This window comes from Squalius cephalus (assembly GCF_949319135.1).
Source record: "Squalius cephalus genome assembly, chromosome: 1".
In the NCBI taxonomy this organism is placed as follows: Eukaryota; Metazoa; Chordata; class Actinopteri; order Cypriniformes; family Leuciscidae; genus Squalius; species Squalius cephalus.
The window spans coordinates 26,829,441-26,851,574 of record NC_137122.1 but is presented as its reverse complement, the minus strand read 5'-3'; the positions used below and the strand labels follow the sequence as shown (position 1 = coordinate 26,851,574).

General features: G+C 37.7%; 1 protein-coding gene across 7 annotated transcripts in view; it reads right to left on the bottom strand.

Annotated features, from left to right (window-relative positions):
• crebbpb (CREB binding lysine acetyltransferase b) overlaps positions 1 to 22,078 on the bottom strand; it is a 67,446-nt gene extending 45,368 nt beyond the window's left edge. For all 7 annotated transcript variants that reach the window (XM_079869871.1, XM_079869873.1, XM_079869872.1 and 4 more), the window contains exons 1-2: positions 21,252 to 22,078; positions 3,699 to 4,339 (exon numbers count right to left, since the gene is read on the bottom strand). In XM_079869871.1, coding sequence (XP_079725997.1) covers positions 3,699 to 4,339; positions 21,252 to 21,339 — 729 coding nt within the window. In that variant the 5' untranslated portion in view covers positions 21,340 to 22,078. The remainder of the gene's footprint in view (positions 1 to 3,698; positions 4,340 to 21,251) is intronic.
• Between the last annotated feature and the right edge of the window lie 56 nt (positions 22,079 to 22,134).

The window sequence follows — 22,134 nt, the reverse complement described above, 5'->3', positions numbered from 1 at the left end:
CAGAAAGGTTCAAACGACAATCACTAGTGACAACTGGAGATTCACCCGTTGTAAAACGCAAAAGACAAAAGAGAAAAAAAAGAGACTGCAACCGGGCCCATGCGAAAACAAGGACAAATAACGGAAGGGTATTAAATGGAGGCCTAGTCACGCAATGCTGATGTTGTTAACATTAACAATTTGAGAACAGTAACAGAAGTATCATTTGCATGGTTTGACACATGATAAGCGATCGTTAGATTTAATCAGCACGATTTACTGCAATGCTTTTTCCCTTAGTTGGTCAGAACAAAAGTGGATGTTACTTGTTCAGATGACATTTTCCGGTGAAAATGTTTATGTTGGTCATACTTCCAAAAAGTAGAAACTGTGATTGCGAATGACAGTATCCACACCACCAGCGCGGTGACTGACAGCCGCACATTCTCCTCAAAGCATTGGATTCATTCGCGCTGTGCCATGCCGAGGCACAAGCACGTAAAGTTGATAATTCCGCGAATAACTGCAATTGCAGATTTCGAACAGAGATGGCGACAGAGGAAAAACTGTGGACTGCAGCTTTAAATGTTTTCAACTAAAAGAAAACCTTAAGATACATAGTAAGTTTGTTGTGTATTGCCTAATGTAAGCTTGTTCAGAAATGGTGACAAAAACTTTTTTTTTAAAAACACGTTAAACGACATTTAAATAAACAAATATTTGATTTTTATGAACCCGAATATTCGAATACAATATTTTTGAAAAATGCCCATACCTACTTTAAATGTCTGAAAAGCTCAAGCAGGCACAGATTAATGTTAAACATAAATTGATTAAGAAGCCTACTGAAGTAAATGGTGTGTTCACACTTGGCATGTTTGGTTGGATTAAAACGAACCCTGGTGCGATTGCTCTGTTAGTGCGGTTCATTTGAATAAGTGTGAACACTGCCATCTGAACCCTTGTGCCACCAAACAAGCGGACTTAGACCACTGAAAGGATGCGTCTTGGTCAATTTCTAAACAAAGTCTGGTGCGGTTCGACTGAAATATGAACAACACGGACCAATGAGGCCATCCTTAAAAATATTTTGGTTTGCCGTAACAGCAAAAAAAAAAAAAAAAAAAGGTCGGTATGTCGGTCTATATTTTTTTTTTTGTGATTCGATGTAAAAAAAAAAATGTACAATTTGTCAAATTTGCATATCGGGACTTCACTGACAGTTTTCCAGAACTTCGTGCCTAGTTATATATATTATATATATTAAATAACAATTAGAAAACCTGTATAAACTGAACACCAAAGAATAATATTATAGCGGTAATATTATAGGCCTATTCATGTAACGGGTGCGCTGCCAATAACGCGCCTAAGCTGTCAGAACTGGGAAAAGTAATGATTATTAGTATGTCAAATATATCAAGGAGACATTTCAATTGTTTATTAATAAACAAGTGTTTTCTGTGTCAAAGATGAAGTTGACGATGCTGACGCGATCTTCGCAGTAGTGAACGCGCCAGAGAGAAATTCACATTTCATTACATAAGCAGAGAGCAGTCTGTTTTCTTTCGTTTTGAATTGTTTTGTTTTAAAGTGTACATTTCATGCTTTTTTATATAGGCCTATATATATGTCTCAGGTCAGTGAGGCAAGTAGCTTATACGCTGAGTTTCGGTTCATTTAAGAGACCAGCTCCAGTTCACGCGCCGGCGACTCCGTGTCCTGATTATATTGCCTTATTTAGCCTACCTCTTATTTATTAAATACAGGAAATTGGTTGATTAAACATTGATCAAAATTAAGATACAATTAATACAAAACGAAATTCACTTTAAAGACAGACTTTCTACAAAAACAAACTTAATGAAGTGGTTAAAATCATGTCTACCCACTCCATTTGTCTTCCGATATTTTCGGGATCATCTTATCTTATTCATGCTATTCACTTTTCATATAATCAACATGAAATTTAAAAAATAAATATTATTTTATTTAAACATGAATATGAAACTAAATCGTTTTTTAATGACTGCGGGCTACAACACAGGCCTATTAGACAGTAGCCTACAGAGAAATTTACTGTCGGAGCGTTGCCGGTGGGCATGTGGGGGGAGAGATACAATTTTCGACCAATCATCGAATTTTATTTTGCTTGATATGCCCATTCTTAATATTTGGAGTTTTAAATCCCTTTTTGAGATCTCTGTGAAGTTTTAATAGTGCCGCTTTCAGAGCGGTCACGTCCGTAACATGTTTCTTCCTCATAAATGCGAATAGGCTATTATGTTCTGTGGAGAGCCGATCCCTCTTCATCCGTTGGGTATATTAGCCTACTTTTGGTTTGCGCAGTGTAATTCATAGAATTAGCCTACTAAAACATTTTTCGTGGATCTGAGTGTCGCGATTTCGCTTTCATTTCGCATAGGCCTACAGCCTACACAGCCCTTATAATCATAGATGACGCCACGGGTTTTTATTTAAAATAAAGAGCGCAGCCTACGTTTGTAGCCTATGTAGGCCTATTCACAATAAAATATAATTAATATCATTTTATTGCATTTGTATTAGTTGTTTGAAGAGTAAAAAAAAATCGGTCGGTCTTAACGCAAGTTTACAATCGGCAAGTCGGTCGGACTAAAAGGGAAAAAAATGTTTTATTTGGGTCGGACCTAAATTGACTGGGTCGGTCGGGTTATGGCAAACAAGAATATTTTTAAGGATGGCCTGACATGCAAGCGAACTAAAAACAGGAAGATGCGACCCTAAAAAGGACAGGATGCTCACGCATATCGTTTTTTTTCTCAGTTTGTCATACAACGCATCTGAACCGCTTCTCCTTGCAGCAGATTTCTGCCTCTGTTTTGAGTCCTTTACAAATTGTATAAGCTCTTCACGAGATCTCAACTGGTCAAAATACCATCATATGTAGCTACGCACATACAACAAGCTCATTTAGTCCAGTGCACAGCATTCTTTTGGATGTTCGGTAAGTTCTGTCATGAAATATACTTAATAAAAGCCAAGCCAATCAGGTTGTGAACATTTCTCTGCTTTTAGGTTCAGTGTTAAAATGTCAATTGTGAACGTTAAGTGGACCAGGACTAATCGTTTTTTTGGTTTTTTTTGTCCGAAACAAGATAACTGACCTACAAGTTCTACAAGAATTTTAGGCCTACTAGTTTAGGTGTCTTTATTTGTTTGAATGTGTAAGAGCCACAACATTATTATTATTAACACAATATTTGGGATTGCACAAATGTCAAAACAGAGAACCAATGGTGCTTTCGCGATCTCAATGCACATTTTAATTTAATTCTCTATTATGCATCTATTATGCAACTGTCCGTTGTAAACAGCATGCCACAAATGCTGTCCATATACCTCAAGTTGAAAATAACCCAGGATTTCCTTTCATTTTAAAGGCTTGAGTTTGATAATTGATAGGGAAAATGACAAAACAACCAAGTGAATTATCATACTACAAGCAGAAAACCTTCCAACGTGATACTTAAATCAAAGTAACATAAATAGCACTCTACCATTTGAGGAGGAAATTATAGGTTGAAACTGAAACTTCACGTATACGAAGCTGGTCGAAACCGAAACAATAATTTTTTTGTATTCCTGTTAGCTTGTTAAATCATTCAAACCCAACTACGCTGAACAATTAAACAAAGCATTATAATGCAAGAGCTGAAAAATAGCAATGGGTGACTTACCTTGTTCATGCTTCCCGCTTGCTGGGGATTCATGGCATTGTGTGCCCCCATCTGTGGTGAACCCTGGGTAAGCGTCTCCGCCAATACGCTGCCAGAAACGCTGACCCCCGGCCCGGCACCTGCTCCCACCGGTGTTCCCTGCATACCCTGACCCTGGTACTGCATACCCGGAGCTGCCCTGCCTCTTCCGGCCTGCCCCATCACGCCATTCATCATCTGCCCCTGCTGAGCCATGTTCTGCCCCATGAGTCCATGAGCCTGGTTGTTATTGTTCATCATGGCCTGGTTGAAACCAGCATTGAGGCCCATACCCGGACTATTGTTGCCCTGACCGGTAGGGGTGCCGACTTGCTTCGGAGGTTGGGTCTGGTGACCGGGTGAGCCCTGGCCCATGGGACTCTTCCCCAAGGCACCCAGCTGTCCACCCATTCCAGACTGAGGGCTGAGGTTTCCAGCCAGACCAGAGCCGCTCCCTGCCTGCAGGAGCTGAGACAGTTGCCTGTGCTTGGCAGCAGCATCCGGCATGGTGCCCCCCATCCGGCCTCCATCTCCATTAGAGGGCATGGACATCAACCCCAGGTCTCCGTTGGGTATCAGCTCATCTGGAAGATCATTTTCCAAGTCGAACAAGGACACAAAGTCTAGGAAAAGAGGGAAAAGAGGGTATTAGCGCAGGTCATCATCTCATTAGCAACCAACTAGGGATGGGCATTTTTGTTAATTTCTTAAAAAATTTGTACTTGGGGAGCGAGGCACGTGTCGTGTCGTCATGAAAATGAAAATATTTTAAGATATTTATGAAAATTAATGTTGACAAATAAACTATTACATGAAAACATGTCTATGAAAACATGAACGTATGAATGGAAAAAAACCCTGCTAGATTATGATGCATCAATGTTATCGAAAAAGAAACATCTAAAAGAAATAGCTGCTTGAAGTAAAGCTGAAGAGTAAATTATCTCCAGTAAACTGAAGCCGTTCTATGACGCATCCTATGAGATTAATAATCAGATATCCTAGATGCATAACAAACGTAGTATTACAACTTGGACAAAAGGACGCGAATGCACATGTGAACTAGGCTAGTTTTTTAGTCTATGGTTTGAAAGGGAAACTCTGGATGCGCTCTTCTCTGAACAGAGCGCTGATACATGGGCAACTAAAGCACAGATAATTTAAAACATTCTATCACAATCCTGTTCTTATTATAATGCTGAATATGGCATGTATATTGGCGCTGCACATCTTGCACTTAATTTAAATTTTTCATTAAAGAAAGTGATTACAGTAATCATTGCGCGTTTTTAAAGCCATTACAAGAAACAACTTTAAATAAAACATAGGTTTACTATTAAAATTAGAACAAAATAACACTGCTGTGTTACTAATATCATCAATGATTTTTGCCCATCAAGCCTATCTAAAAGGAATATGACCATTTCAAATTAAGAAATAACCTGATCAGTCAATAATGTCGGACATTCCATTTGAGCTGAAACTGATGAGTGAATAAACGGTCGGTAAGTTGCCGCGTTTTTCTACCTGGTTATTAAACTCAACCAAACGCTTCTTATTTGAGATTAATCAGTCTGGAACGCTGGTCTGGAAGGCGTGCTGTCTAACGCTAACAAATCAGATCTCAGGAACCACCCCAAATGCGATCATCGTGATCGTCGCTGTCACATAAGAGTGCCCATCCCTACAACCAACATGCAACTCGTAGGAGTTAGAGATATTTCATATTGGTCAATTTAACTCAACTCCAATCAGAACGAACTCACAAAAATGTCTAATAAATGTACCATGTAAATGAATATTGTACTTTTTCTGTTGCCAATTCTTCTGTGAATTGAGCATATTTTGTGTAAGTCTCAACTGCTCCCATTATAAATGACAATAGATATGTATTTGTAACTTTTCACTGACTGTTTTGACTCCTGCTAACAATGAAAACAAAGTTTTGACTAATAAAGGTCACCATTTTTCACACATACACTCAACTTTATGCTTTGAAAACTGTGTGAGGAAGTTAACACTGTTGTAATGTCTCCTTATTCTCAGCAGGGAGTGCTCAGAATCATGGCTAAAAATAAGAATCACTCCAGCCGCTCATCTGTTACCCCTCGTACCCCCCTAGTCTTCAACAGCTGCTTGTCAGTCTGGTCTACCTCCTCATCACTGAGGCCAGCACAGCCAGTCGCGTGCTTATGTGTTAAAGTTTAAAAAAATAAAATAAAATAAAAAACACCTTACAACATTACAATCTAACATTACAATTTTGGGCCTGTTTGATTACAAAATGAACTGAATTAAATGCACTGATAAACTATGCCTATATAATTTGATTGCACTGCAAGCTGCTTTAGATAAAACCATGTGTCAAATGCATAATGTAAATGAAACTACAATTTAATTTTTCAATAAGACATTCATGCACTAAACACATTTGAACGAAGAACAGAAGGGAACACAAATCATGAGTATTGAGGCGTGTATTTTGTCATTTTTACTCATGGTATGAGACACTGAGAAAAATCTGAATGGGTACAAGACCAAACCTTTAAAACTTGGTGCAGATCATGAAGCACTTCAATATGGTGAATGACAATACACTGAGGTATCTACTTTTTTTTTTTTTTTTTCACACAGAAATACAATAGTCCTCAGAAATGTTCTGTCAGAATACAAACCCTGAGATGATATATCTGAAAAATCATGCCTTATAAAGCGCATCCCACTAAATATGAAGTTATAACGAAATATTTCTTCAATCTATTTTGATCACACTAATCGTAAAGAATAGTTTATTGATATTGAATAAGATAACAGGTGTGTACATGTGGTTTGAAGGTGATCTTTAAAAATTCTGCTTATACAACTTTTGTAATCGCTACACCTCTATAAAACTGCAACAAGTCACAAAAAACCCAACCAAAAGATTATCAGCCCTCAATGAGTAAAGACAAAACTGCAAAAAAAAAAAAAAAAAAAAAAACCTTATTAATGTGGATGAAACAACATAACATTTAACTTTTTGACTGACATTAATAAATTTAATTACTCAAGTCTACAGGACACATGATATTTGAAAATATGATATTGATACTTGAACATACAATGCTGGTATTTTTGCAAGATGCTCAAGCTGCAGAACAACAATATACTGGCAACTAATCGTTATCTAGTTTTTTAGTGAATAAAATCTTAAAAGGGTCAGTCCACCCAAAAATAAAAAATCTGCCAACAAACACACACCCTCATGTCGTTCCAAACCCATAAGACTCATTCATCTTCAAAACACAAAGAGGTAAAGTTTTGGATTCATGCACTTAAAAAAAACTTAATACTGAATGGCTTCAAAAGACTAAAAGTCCACTTTTAAGATACTTTCATTATACGGGAAAAAGTTGCCAGGATAATCTTCAAAAATGTTTGTGTTCCCCTGAGTAAAGTCAGATTTGGAACAACATGAAGGTGTTGACAATTTTCATCTTTCTGGGTGAAATAAACCAACAAAATGTAATATTAGTTATCATACAAAGCAATAAAAATCATACCAGTCAAAACGTCTATAACAGGCCCTCATCTCCAAGTTGGCATAAAAGCACTGCGCCGTTGAATCCAGGCAGTCGCTCAGACGGGCCGATCTCCCCATTGCATCCTTCCCCAAATCAGTCATGCTTCAGCCGAGACATTAAACCACGCAGCGAGCCGTCTGCCTGAAGCTGGTGGAGGGCAGCGTTTACACGCTTGGCTGTGTTTGTATGTACACTAATGCAAACACGGCTGGAATAAAAGCGCACCCACGGCTGCCACACGCTCACAATAACGAGGGGGAACACCCAGCTGGCAAATAACACACCCACTGGAACCATCTCAGACAACAGCAAACACCGAAAAAAAGTAGAACACAATAAAAGACCACAGAGACTTAACACAAACCCACAAATTAGCATGCATGCTAGCGGACACATGCATGTGTTGCCGTTCTCACACCAGCAGTCCAACGTCCAGTAAATGAGGCAACCACCCACAACTCTCTTGCATATTTTGTTGGATTTGTGTTGGACAATGAGTCTAAAAGGTTGCGAATCGCTGCATAAAAATCCCAGCAAAACAGTGATATTCAGCTGACTGAAACCTCAACAGATGCCGCATGAAGACTTGCACGCAAAATGGGGATGAAAAGAAACTTCTGCTTTCCTCAAGACTGATGTGAATTATCATCAAACTGATTATTAGCAGACCTACTAGGAACACGCATAAAACACACATTTGAGATGCAGTCAAATCTCTATGAATAACTTGCAACAACACCTCATTCAAAAGAGCATATTAAAATAAATATTAGGGTTAGTGTCATTACACACAGCAATTCTTACACAGTCAGCAGTTGAACGGCTCCAAAACTGCTTCAAAAATCACTATCAGTTCAAGTGTGTAAAACTGGACCTTCTTTATTATAGAGATGATTATTACATGTCTTATGAAGACATTTTATAATAAATGATGCACTTAAATAATTTTTACTGAAATTAAAATAAAGCTTTCACTTATGAATAAATGCATTTAAGGTAATAATTAAGTAATAAAATGTATTTAATGATCAACATTCAAATAAAAAAACTGAATTGTACAAACATTTAAATTGCACACAAGGCAGTTTTTATATCAACTTTTTGATAACAGAATTGTTTCTACTCCAACTGGCTGAAATATAAACATTAAATGGTGGCTGTAATAAAAACTTTTTATTCAGACATAGGCTACATTAAAATAATGAATGTTACAAGTTAAGTAAAAATATAATCAGGGTTTTTCCTGCATTGAAAATATTTTGGCGGCCCCCAAAATAAATATTTGTCCCATCAAAGATTTTTGCGTGACAATACCTGCCGTTCTGCAGTACCGGTAGGGCTGTAACGATTCCTCAATTAAAGTCGAGTACTCGATTTAAAAAAATCCTCGATAGCAAATTACCCGTGTCGAGTAACCGGCAAGTGGCGCGTTCCACAGACGAGAATACATGAGCCGCATTATTACACCGTTTTCTAAGGCTACACGATATATTTAAAACCATTTACAATCATAATATAGCATAGTGCCATTGTGAAATTACAAAGGCTGCGATAAATATATTCGCTTCGAGAAGCATGACGCTTTTATTATTTACATGCGTACAGATTATATGTAAAAAATACCTCAGCTCCGTTCACAGTAAACGCTACTCCACACAAACTCAGTCTCTGCATGTGCTGTTTGTTTAGGTTTCCAATAACGTGGATTTGGGAATGCAAAAAGTCAGACGCGGTTTCATAGTTGTCATCATTTATATGCGTGGAGCGTCTCTAGTTTCTCAAACTCCATCTCTGCATGCTGTGAGTTTGGGTTGCTTATTAACGTTCATCTGGGAACACATTGTGTGCCATTTAACAAGATTTTTAACGCAACTCATTTGTAAATCTATGCCAACACAGAAGAATACATAAATATGCTTCTAAATATGCAAATTGTTGTTCATAGCGATTTGAAAATAAAACTTGAAACTCTAGCTCTGAGTTTGCATGTTTTGATGTGCACATGTTCTTGTTTAAGAAATTACAGCGGCTGTTGCATTTCTATCATACAGTAGTGACCAAATATTTAAGGTTAAGTGGACATTTGAATTAAACGTTGTTTGGCCAATATTAAACAAGTATTTGATCATGCTGTAGTGTGCAACAACAACTAACACCAGGCTGTTTGCGCCCTCTGCAGGCATTTGTTATAGTAATGTACATAAGTTGTGTATATTATTTTATATCATTTATTTTACATGGTGTATTTTAACAGTGTTGTTCAATAAAACCCATATGATTACTTTGATACTAAATATGAACCAATTATTATTGCTTGTTATTATATATTTGTATTTTAAGTCATTTTAAAGGCTGTTGTTAACTTGGGTCTATTTTTTTACCACAATTTTTTATCTGATTAATCGATGGAATAATCTGTAGAATACTCGATTGCTAAAATAATCGATAGCTACAGCCCTAAGTACTTGCTGATAGCCGGCTGCTTTAAACGCTCCCGTGAGTGTTTGTGTAAGCGCTCTGTGAAAAGTGTCAAAGGTTTCTATTTACAATGTGTTTTTTGCAGTGCTGCACTTTGTAGACAATCACAGACATAGCCTACCTGTTGAACGATTGAACACAATGGTCAATCAGAGCCGTTTAAGTTAGTCAGAATCGCTAAAAAACAGTTTTTGTTCAATGTGAGTTCTGTACGCTCACAAACCAACAAAGAATAAACACAATGTCAAACTGATATTCATTGCACAGCCTCATTGATTAGAACGGGACTTTTCGCAAGAGTGCAGCTTTGTGTACCTCGCGTTGATCTGAAGTAATTGACCTTTCCCCTTAGTTACTGTTACGTCCAACAAGTCATTATGTTCTCACGAAATGAAAAAATAGCCTACATCGCGGAGCAGAGGACACTGACAACACGCAGACAGACAAGACAAAGCAAATTGCTTTTGGTATGAAACGAAGTCTCAACTTTCAAAATCTGTCTTTTTTTTTTAAATTGAAACTATAAACACCATTTTGCGGCTCTTTAAGGTGCCGTGACAGATAGCTGTAGCGCCTCACCTCAAGCAGTATGTTGTTTCAACCGTGTAAAAACGTCAATACACACCATTTTCCAAGTTCAAGTCTACCGACGTTAATCTACCAACTCTCCTGTCTGGTTTGTTTGTCAGACAAAAAGGCAGATTCAGGGTTATGATTGGTCATATCGCCTGTCAATCAAACTCCCAGCGAAGGGTGAATTGACAGCTTCAGTAACTTAAATGGCAGCAATCTTTGCTCGCTTTCTGTATCCAATATGTTTTTTATGCTTTTATGAAACTTTATGGATTGACAACCGCATTTAAATGTGCGATTCAATACTCTGTCAAATGATCTGAGCATTTAGTCTTGGAGTGTAAATGCAAAATAATAGACCCGCCACGTTTTCTATGCAATGTGTTACTTTGTGCACTTTATTACCAACCTTTAAAATCAGTCACTCAGTGACTTTTTACAAACAAATTTAGAGATTTTTAAATATAAAATAGTTCGGATCTGTCCTGACAATGACTTTTTTATTTCATGAATAAATAGGACTTTCCAGCTGACTAACAAGTTTATTGACATTAAATGGCTTTCCTGGGGTAAATGTAATTTTACGTGAAATATTGTTTACAAGCTGTTTCATTGACTTCATGCGATTGAAACACTGATTGAGGGATTACATGAGACAAGTTCACTGTTTGTTTCAACATACCTTCTGATGTTCATTCATGTTTATTTCAACATACCTTCTGATGTTCATTCATGTTTATTTCAACATACCTTCTGATGTTCATTCATGTTTATTTCATGTTATAACTATTAGTAATATGGAAGAGAAAAAACACTTATTGAACATCACTGTTTCGGGAAATGATTTGGGCCCTCCAAAGCCATTTTGACTGAAAACTTTCAATTGCTAAAATTTCAGTGCATCACTAAAACAAAATATTAAAGTTAAAATATTAACTTTAAATGGAAACATTTATTGTACAAAATAGTACAATATTAGTACCTACTAGGCCTTTCACACTAGGCATGATTAAGCGTTGAGAATGCACGATGTGATGACGCTCTTAAATCAAAACAATAGAGCCCTATTCAAACAGGGCGTGACAAAGCGGGATGTTTTTCGACCAGTTTGTCGATTTTTTCCCCAGGTGCCCCGCTATAAAACAGGCTGTCCAATTAGATTTGAGCTTTAGATCACGTGCCTGGAGTGGCTGCTGTTGCACAAAAGGGAGAGATATTCCAGAAGAGAGAAGAGAATGGATGTTGAGTTCTTGTTATCATTGGAGTCTGAGAACAGATTTATTCTCACATGTTTACTTCATATTTCTTTATAAAGAATCTAATTTTCAATGCAGCTGAAACAGCAAACAGAGCGCTGTGTCTGTTTTCTTCTGGGTGCGCATGCGTTATGAGTCAGAGTGCTCATTCGGTCTAGATCTGTCAATCATATTACGAGATCATAACTCCTGCCCTTCTGGATGACGACATCCTGTACAATTCCTTTTTCTGAGTTCCGTACATTAAGTAACGCTTAATGTGTAATGCTTCAACAGATGAAACTAGAGTTGTCAAAAAGTACCGACTTCAGTACCAGTATCAACAATGACATCTTTAACGCTCTTCACCGAGTGCTTACACAGATACACACGGAGTGTTTAAATGCAGGCGTCTGTCAGCGGGTCCATAATATATCTGCTGATAGACGGATCCGCTGATAGACGCCTGCTTTTAAACACTCCTGTGTGTATCTATGCAAGCGCTCGGTGAAGAGCGTCTAAGCCAGTGGTTCTCAACCTCTCCTGCAGGGACCCCCTGACAGGCCGTGTTTCTGTTTTAACCCTGAAATGGCACACCTGATTCAATTAATGAGTAGTTATTAGAGTAGGAAGAGTATAGGACTTAGTCAATTAATCAATTAGTCAACTACTCATTAAGCCTTTAATTATTTGAATCAGGTGTGCCATTTCAGGGTTAAAACAGAAACATGGCCTGTCAGGGGGTCCCTGCAGGAGAGGTTGAGAACCACTGGTCTAAGCCAATAAGAAGGGTTTAAGAAACCGTTCAACAGCGCTCAAAATGAGGGAGGGAAATGCTGGTATCGTCACATTTTTAAATTTCAGTACCGACTTGGTAGCAAAGGTACTTTTTGACAACTCTAGTTGCATCAACAACTCTAGATAAAACAACCTCTTAGTCCGTCTGACATGAGCGTTTTTTTTTTTTTTACCAGGCTCTAATGTTTAGGTTCAGTAATTTCACTTTATTGGCAATGAAAGGGTTATTTAGTCAGTTATTATCCCCTTTAACACATAGTCTTTCCTTGTAATTTACTGGTAAATTACCGGTAACAGATCATGTGTGAACAGGACCTTTTCACTGTTCACACCGGTAATGTGCTCTGTGTGAACGCTAGGGTTGGGAATTGTAAGAAATTTTTCGGTTCCGGTTTCGATTCCACCAAACGATTCCGGTTTCGGTTGCCATTCAATAAAAATTATTAAAACAACTAATAAAAAACAGAGCAGTAAGGGAAAAATGCACAATCCTTTTTGTGTTCATTTCTTATACTTGTCAGATGAGTTTATCGACTGGTAATGTCAACAAATTCAACATACTATTTAGCAATATTTTCAAAAATAATACATTTTTTAATACATTTTTCTGAAGGAAAATAAACATTTCTGCATTCTCTAGGATAATCTGGGACCTCTCCTATAGCTTATTGTATCTCCAGCAGTGGAGAATACCCTCTCAGAAGGGGTAGACAATGCTTGAACACACATGTAAGATCCAGACAGGTGAAACAGAATATTTTTTAAATCGGTTTGAATGATTGATTTATAAAGACTTCACTTGTTTCATTACTGGATGAATCAGCGCTCTAGTGGTTTATAAACCGAACTGCACAAGTCTTGCGGAAGAACATTGTAGCCGGAGCTACTTCTCTCTGTTTATGTCTATGACGAGTCACGCAGGCACTGGGCTACTCCGCAGCAGCTGCGATCCGCTGGCCGGTGTAAAGTAGCCCGAGTATAAACGCTTATTACAGGCTAAACCGTAGTGATTCAGGATAAGACAAAAACACGGTTTGAAAAAATGCATTCATGATGTACTCTCTCATTCTGAACACAAAAAAGTTACCGACTTTAACAGTCGTCTTTATGAATGTTTTGAAGCATCAGATGTAATCGATACACTCGTTATTTGAAGGCAGCGACTTTCAAAAGGTGATTTACTCTATTTTGGTTGCTACCGTAGAAATCAACTTTTATCTCAGTACTTCTGCGATCATTTGAATATTTGTAACACAGAAATATTGTGCGATACTGTGTGGCTGAAAAGACTGTGAAAGTAAAGCTGGGTATTACTTTTATTATGGTAATAATACCAATTATTTACACCTTTATTTATGGTGTCATTGTTACAGTGTAATTATATATTTAAGTACTGAGTAATATTAAGCAACTACATGTGCTCACTAAAGGGTTAGGGGTAGAATTAGGATTTGGGTGAGGGTTAGTTGCATGTAATTATGCATAATTTACTGTTATTACTACGGTAAGTACATGTAACATATGCAGCAAGGACACTGTAAAATAAAGTGTTACCTAAAGCTGTTTCATATTGACAACTGCTCTCTCTGGGTCAGCAACAGCGCAAACAGATTTGAATGTGCCGGTGTGAAGTTTTTGTCATTTAGGAATAAGATCGCGTGGGTGTTTGGATCAAGATCAAGATCTTTTAAAGATTCATCGTGCAGCTCTACTGTCTTTATACTCTCTTTCTCTCTGCGTTGATATCTGACGCAAAACGTATACGAGTAGTGCAAGGGCTTTTCAGTGCATTCATTAGCCTACTATTTTAATATTCATGAGGTGAGATGTTGCTATTAAAGGATAAGCTCCCAGCACTTCGCCCACACATCGCACCAGAACTGTTTTCGGAACCGAAACGTAGGAATTTCGCAAGGTTCTGGTATTTTACCAAAAAATTTTTTTGAAAATGCTTACCGAAAACTGAACCCAACATAATGTGTTGAATGCTCAGAGCACGTTATAAAACGTATTCTTAAAATACACATTTCTGTTTTAATAAATGCTCATAGTAAATCATAGCATATTGCCTAAAACATAAGGTAGGTACAAAAATAATCAGTGATACATTTGCGACCCATTAAAAATTAGGGTCGCAATGGCATTTCAAAAGGTCGCAGTGTAGTTCCCTGCTCTCTTTCTCTCTGTGTTGATATCTGACGGAAAACGTATACGAGTAGTGCAAGGGCTTTTCAGTGCATTCATTAGCCTACTATTTTAATATTCACGAGGTGAGATGTCACTATTAAAGGATAAGCTCCCAGCACTTCGCCCACACATCGCACCAGAACCGTTTTCGGAACCAAAACGTAGGAATTTCGCACGGTTCTGGTATTTTACAAAAACAATAACGGTTCTGGATAAGAAACGATTCTCGGTTCCCAACCCTAGTGAACGCGGAATGAAGATTATCGGTATCACATACAAAGTCAGAACGTGGTGACGTAAGAAGTCCGCTTTGGGCTAGGGCTGGGCGATATGATGATATTATTGTATATCGACGACGTCTTGCAAGTACCGCAATGTCGATCATAACAGTCAGTTTCCAGACGATCATCGACAATATCTAGGAAAAATGACAAATACATTTCACATATCCCCATAGTTACCATACTCATATTTATTCACATGCAATAGCACGAATAAAATATTGTCTATAGGTTAATAGTTAGTAGGGTTAGGAATAGAAAATAGATTCCAATTCTTGATATTATTCTTTAAGCGCCAGACACGCAAAAGAGAACTCTTCTGCATGCGACCTGTTTTCTGAGCCCTATAAGGAGACCTTGGAACTCGAACCAGAAAGAAAAAAATAACCTTACCGTTTTTTCTCATGCAGAACGAACCAATTCATTTTTAATCCCTGATTTTAGACAAATAACAAATACATCATAGCTTGAATACAAGTTTAAAAACAGAACATGTTATAATTGGGCGATTCCACAGTTTAGGGCCAACTGCAAGGACAACAGCCTGCAAAATCAATCTTCATGGAGAAAGCCATTGTCCTCAGGTTAACATCCTGAGAAAACCTGGGGTACAGCTGTGTGAAAGGCAGGATAAATCTGGCAATGGTAAACTAGTAAACTTTGAACAAAGTTGAGTTGATGTCAAATTTAACGTATGTAACATGGACGGAAAAACAATGTAAGTTCAAGCAGAAAGTGTACTTAATCTAATTCAGTTTAATAAAATTCTGGTTGAATCCCAGTTCATGTTTTACTTTGTTCCTAATTTGGTATAGTTATGAGTCATGCGTTGTGTATGGTTCACAAAACTGGTAATAGGACTTCCATGCAGGCAGGGTGGCCATCTAATATTATCTGTTCTATAAACCTAAAGGTGCATTTTTGAGTCTGGTATGTTCATAAACTGAAAGCCAGCAAAATACTAACAAATACCACAGGTATATTTTTCAAATTTATTTGCCAAATGTAGAAGACAAAGGAACTCCTACAAGTGTGCTAAGTTATAACGTGTGTAACGTGGACGGAAAAAATTAAACAATCCTGCAAGATTGCCTCTGTAACACAAAATAATACCATTTCATGAAAACTGGCAAAGAATAGAACAAGTTCATAACACATTAAAATAACCTGTCATCATACTATCAAATTTAAAGATCATACAGATTGTGTTAACGCACTATTAACATGTTAACTTCGTCAGCCTAAAGCTATATTCTTATGAACATTGGACAGAAAAAAAAAATCATCAAAAAAAAAACAAAACAGAAAAATGTCATTGACGATGTTGACTTTCATGAACAGCTTATTGAGTCAAAAATACGCAGAAAACAACGTTGGAAGTTGGACAGACTGAAAATTTCCGTCTAATTTACGAACAAGATGTGCAGAATCTGTCAAAATGTATAAAACCACCATTCATGCATGCTCTTACACGATGAACGACGCTTTCGGTCCGAAACCACTCGCAATCATCCGACTTGCACACTCTTTAATCCTTTCTCACCACAATGATCCTATTTAATGTTTACTTAACCAAAGTTTACCACGTTCGTATCATTTTAACGTTCGTAACATTTTGGACAGAATCCACAAACTTACCCACATTCGTCGAAATCCGTGAAATCCTTTTAACTCTTCCTCCCGCGCAGAGCGACCGTGACCTAGACAATCTTATTTCTGACATGAGAACCGTTGAGACATTAGGAGATGGAAATTCAGCGTCAGAATAAAATGTTCGAGCGTTATGATTTTTTGACAGAAAATCTCGGCCCCTGTTTTATCCCGATTTATTAACAATTTATCATGTAGCAACGCATATGAGAATTTAACCCACACAAGATGGTTTTATCGTTATGCTACTGATAGAATTAAATGGAAAAATTATATCTCCGCTTCCTTTAGAATCGTATTTTAACGTGCGTAACTGCTTGGACAGAAAGTGTAACGAACGTTAGTAAATGTTTCCATTGCATCGTGGTGGATTAAGGGAATTCTACTTTCAGTGTTAGTAGTAGTATTTTGTAGAAGACACACCAAAATAAATGTTATGCGCCAAAATTCAGGATTTTATTAAAGGAAATGAAAGAAATGACTTAGGAAAAACCAGATGCACTGAATGTCCTACCCTGACATCCGCAATTTCTGGGGACGGAAATAAAATAAAGTCTCATTACACGATAATGCCAAGGCTTAGTGGGATAAAAGTAACTTTATTATTTCTTACATCTATCTTTAACAAAATAGTGAACTAAAAATAAAAAAATTACAACAACTGGGTATTATTCAATCTATATTGTTCATTACACCCCTTGTGGACCGAAACTGTGGAATCGCCCAATTAAGGAAATTAATTGTGTATGTCAGCAGTGTTGTCTCTGACGGGACATGGCTCGGGTAGACAACATAATAGGATATCGCTTTATTTTTTAAGGCGATTATCGAGAACATATTTTTTAAATATCGTCCAGCCCTACTTTGGGCCAATCATAAAGACTTATGAATATGATGTGATTACTCCGCACTGGTAACAGAAAGCTTTTTAATAGTTATTCTATTTAAATATGTGCTAAATGATAATCTGACCGTTGCGCCACGTCTCGCAGCTTTTTCAACGTGTCACGCTCGAGACCCTGCCTTTTCCATTCATCAGCGCTGTGGCTCTGCAGTTGATTCTATTGGGTGCGTCTCGCGTTTTTAAGAGCAAATACGCGTTCTGCTTGATCATCCGTTTTGCCTTTCATTCAGAAGTAATAAAATGTTGTCAAATTTAACAAATAGTGAAACTAAAGTCCTTCTCCACTGCAAACAATGAAAGCAGAATTCAAAATGTAAGAATGAAGACACTAGCTGCGTTTACATGGACACTTATAATCGGATTGACGGCTCGATCGGACTAAAAAAGCTTCACGTAAACACCTTAATCGATCCGATTGAGCTCGATCCGAATGAAATTTCGATCGGATTGAAAGGGGTGGCTTATTCCTTTTGTAATCCGATCAAGAGAACATGTAAACACTTGATCGGATTGAAAACCGAAACTGAAAGGACTGCACATGTGCAATGACGTAAATAGCATAATGACGTGCTGAACGACCTGTTCTTCCTGTTGAATAAAGTGTCATATAAATAAGTGTCCCGTCATTCTAAAATTCTCATTTCACTCGCGCGTCTGTTAAGTAAAGCAGAACAACGTCCCACCAGTCCTTGTTTTGGATTCTCATCCACAGACGACTGGTTTTGGCTGCGGGGAGGGGCATTTTTACTGCGTGATAAGCAGCACGGCAAAACGGTTAATATGCTCTAAATTATGACCAGAGACGAATTAATATTACGTCTGCTGTTTAAAACAAATAAATAACCAATAGAGGAGAATAGTTATCCACGAACAGCGGTAAACTCTGTATATTTGTGCAGTGTGCGCATGTCAAAAAATCTATTCCGATTTGAAACTTGTGACATATAAACGCACACATCAACCCGATTACTTTATTTATCATTCATGTAAACACCGTGTTCGGATTCATCAATCGTATTGGTTTCATTCCGATTGAACCAAAAGGTGTCCATGTAAACGTAGCTACTGATCCACACTGACGCTGGGATTAAGCAGATTTGAAACGAAAGTATTTGATGAACGTATAGTATGTGTGGAGAGCATTTGCTCAGTATCATCTCATTTTTGACGGATGTGGCATTTAGCGGCTTTTGCATCTGAACTCTTCATCTGGTCTGTATGTGTTTTTCCATGGGGCTCTGGGTATTTTTATAACAATAAAGGATGTTTACATGAGAAATGCTAAGCATGTAGCATTCAGGTCATTGTACAAAACTACAAATAATGCATATCTGGCCATTATATTATCAAAATCCACTTTAGATTGCAATCGGAAGTTTACAAGCACTTGTTGTTTTAAGTGGGTTTTGAGTGAAGTCATAATCTCATAAATTGTAATGTGTAGCTTGATGCTAATTGTAGCTCTAATGCACCTGTTTGTGTTTCTAGTACAGTACCAAACTTTATCTTTATTTACTGTTATATGTTATGCAGCGGACTAGGTTAAAAAAAACAAATGGAGAAACCTACGAGATATACAGACAAGGAAAAACTCATTCTCGGTCAGCGCCATCTATAATGCAGGTGTGAATTAGCAGAAGGCGTTCAAACGTTTCACGTTTGATGTGAAAGCACCGGTCGTCGGCAAATTTGATTTATGCTCATGCTCAGTGTGAAAGGTAATTAAAAGGGCAGTTCACCTAAAAATGAAATTTCTGTCTTTAATTACTCACCCTCATGTCTTTCCAAACTCATAAGACCTTCGTTCATCTTCAGAACACAAATGAAGATATTTCTGATGGAATCCGAGAGCTTTCTGACCTTCTTCATAGACAGCAGAACAGCGCTTCCTGGTTCTACGTCAGAACTCCGGCTCATTATTGGCCAGATCCTGCATCACACGCATGTGTCGTGGTGCTCACATGACCAGCGTCGGCCAATGGTGAGGTGGCGTTCTGACGTAGAACTCGGAAGCGCTGCTCTGTTTACACTACGTCAACAGCGGAGGAGAATGACGTGGAAGAGAAGAGACTGTTGAATAGTCATTATTTTTGGGGGGTTTTGCGCACAAAAAGTTTTCTTGTCACTTCATAACATTAGATTGAATCACAGTAGTTATTTTAATGATGTCTTTACTACCTTTCTGGACCTTGAAAGTTGCAATAACGTTGCTGCCTATGTGGGCTCAGAAACCTCTCGGATTTCATCAAGAATATCTTAATTTGCGTTCTGAAGATGAACGAAGGTCTTACGGGGTTGGAATGACGTGAGGGTGAGTAATTACTGACAGGTTCTGGGGTGAAAGTCTTACCTGAACCCAGTTTGAGAGGATTCTTATGTGCCAGGTAAGTGTCTCACCTGAACCTGGCTTGAAGCGACAGGTGAGAGCTAGAGAGCGCAGAAATATCATTTTTATATTGATATATTTGCATGATATCATGCAGTTTTATGACTGATATATTTTACCGATATTCTCACTTTTCAACTTAATCGGTTATTGTTGTTTATTACAGTGTCAACTAATAAATGCGACCATTTGATGGGTATCTAAATAAAGCAACCAACAACAGTATTGTAAAGTATGCAAAAGTACGCACTTTACAATAAGGTTTAATTTAACTATTACTTAACATACTTCTATGTTAATCTCAGTATTTCCAAATACATTTCAAAGATTAAAAGTTGTATCTGTTAACTTTAGTTAACTTACATTAACAAAATGTTAATAAATGCTGTAAGAATATATTGCTCATTGTTAGTTCATGCAAGTTAGTTAATTCATTAAGACTAATGTAACCTTATTGTAAAGTGTTACAGATTGCTTTTTGACCACTTCGATCACGGAGTTACTTCGCAAACAACAGTAATACTAATAAGAATTATTGTTAATAATAAAATTTTAATTATGTATTTGTATAGTTGTCAAACAATCATCTAGTTATTGCCAAAAATATATATATATATAACTCAGTTCTGCATATCAGTTATCAGAAAATTAAACATGACATATCTAAACCGACATATTTCACCAATATTCACACTTTAACTTAATCGATTGTCTTTAACACCAAGCCTGCCAATAAATGGCGCAATTTGATGGCTGTCTAAATAAAAGCACTCAATAATACTCAACACAATTTTAAAAAAAACCTATATAAATACAACATAATTATCTTTCAATTACATAACAGTTATTCATTCTCAAGTGAGAAACAAGTACCTTAACAATTAACTCAAAACAAAAAAACTGATTGTTTAGGTCACAGATAACTTTGCATAATAACAATTGTAATACTAATAAGAATTATTATTAATAATAATAACATTTATAATGCATATGTTTTTAATTTCGGTCTAATGATCGTCTTCTAGATATTACTGCGTAAAAAAAAAAATTCTGCATATCAGTTATCAGAAACATTAGTTTAAAACGATGGATATTGTCATAGAAAAAGCATAACTGGTCAATCTCTAGTGAGACCTGGATCTGGCTTGGTGAGAGTCCCACAAAAACCGAGTCTTACCTGCACTGACCGATCTGTGGTGGGACAGGTGAGCAGGATACCTGGGACAACTCTGATGTTGAGACTTACCTGGTCCTGATCTGGACAGGTGAGACTGCTACCTAAACCTGGCCTGAGAGATTTCTTATTGAACACGTGAGAGTTTAGTCTGGTCTAAAGGGTTTCTGATCTGATATTTGACGACGTCTGAGCAAATGCATTATTACACGAGACAGGTGACCTGACTGAGAAGTTCTTATCTAGATTTTTGATATGACAGATGACGTCAGAGAAGTTTTCAGATTTGACAGGTGAGCATCTTACCTGGAGTGTCGGAGGACGACAGCGCAGGTGAGTTCAGTTTGGGCCGCTTTGCGTTGGGAGGACCCATATCCAGTAGATTATCAGCCATCGTGCTCTCTCTCTCGCTTCTCAAAAAAACACGTCAAAGCAATAAATGCGTCTTCCAAGAGCCCGGAAGGGGGACAAAGCGAAATAAATCAAATCTACCCTCGGGTTTTTCTATTATTATTCAGCGATCAGGAGCCAATAATTAACAGATGGGGCTCAAACGCGACTCAACAGCGCCCCGCTCCGCCATCGCCATTCACCCCATGATAATCCAACACCCAAAACCCGCATAATTAACCTTAATGATCGCCCCGAACCCCACGAAAATAAATTATATCATCGTTAAAACCGAGAAATACACGACGAGGGCGAAAAATCTCGATTCCTTTAAATGGTTCGCGTGGGTCTCTTCAAAAATGCTATTTTCTGCGAATAAAAATAAAGACCTTCATGCTCCATGTCCAGCCCGAATCGAATAATCAGTAAAGTCCAGCAATATAAATGAAAAATTAGAAAAAAATAATTATTTTTTAATATAGGCGAGTGGCACAGGAGCGCCGCTCGCGCTGAAGGGGGAAATCAGATATACGGGGGTTTTCCAGCCGACCACAAAAACGGCTCCATTACGCTGATATTCCCCACAAAGATCCGCGATTTGGCCCGAAGCTTGTCGTTTTCGTCGCTGGGAAGCTATTTGGGCCGGTTCCGATGGAGCAGGTAGCGTAAAAAATGATATAATGCTCTCCCGAAATCCTGACGCTCATCCGCGACAAGATGGCGGCTGTTGATTCCTTCGATACAAAAAGTTTTTTTTTCTTTTCCAGCCAGACTGTGAAGGAGGAGGGGCTGCGCAGCC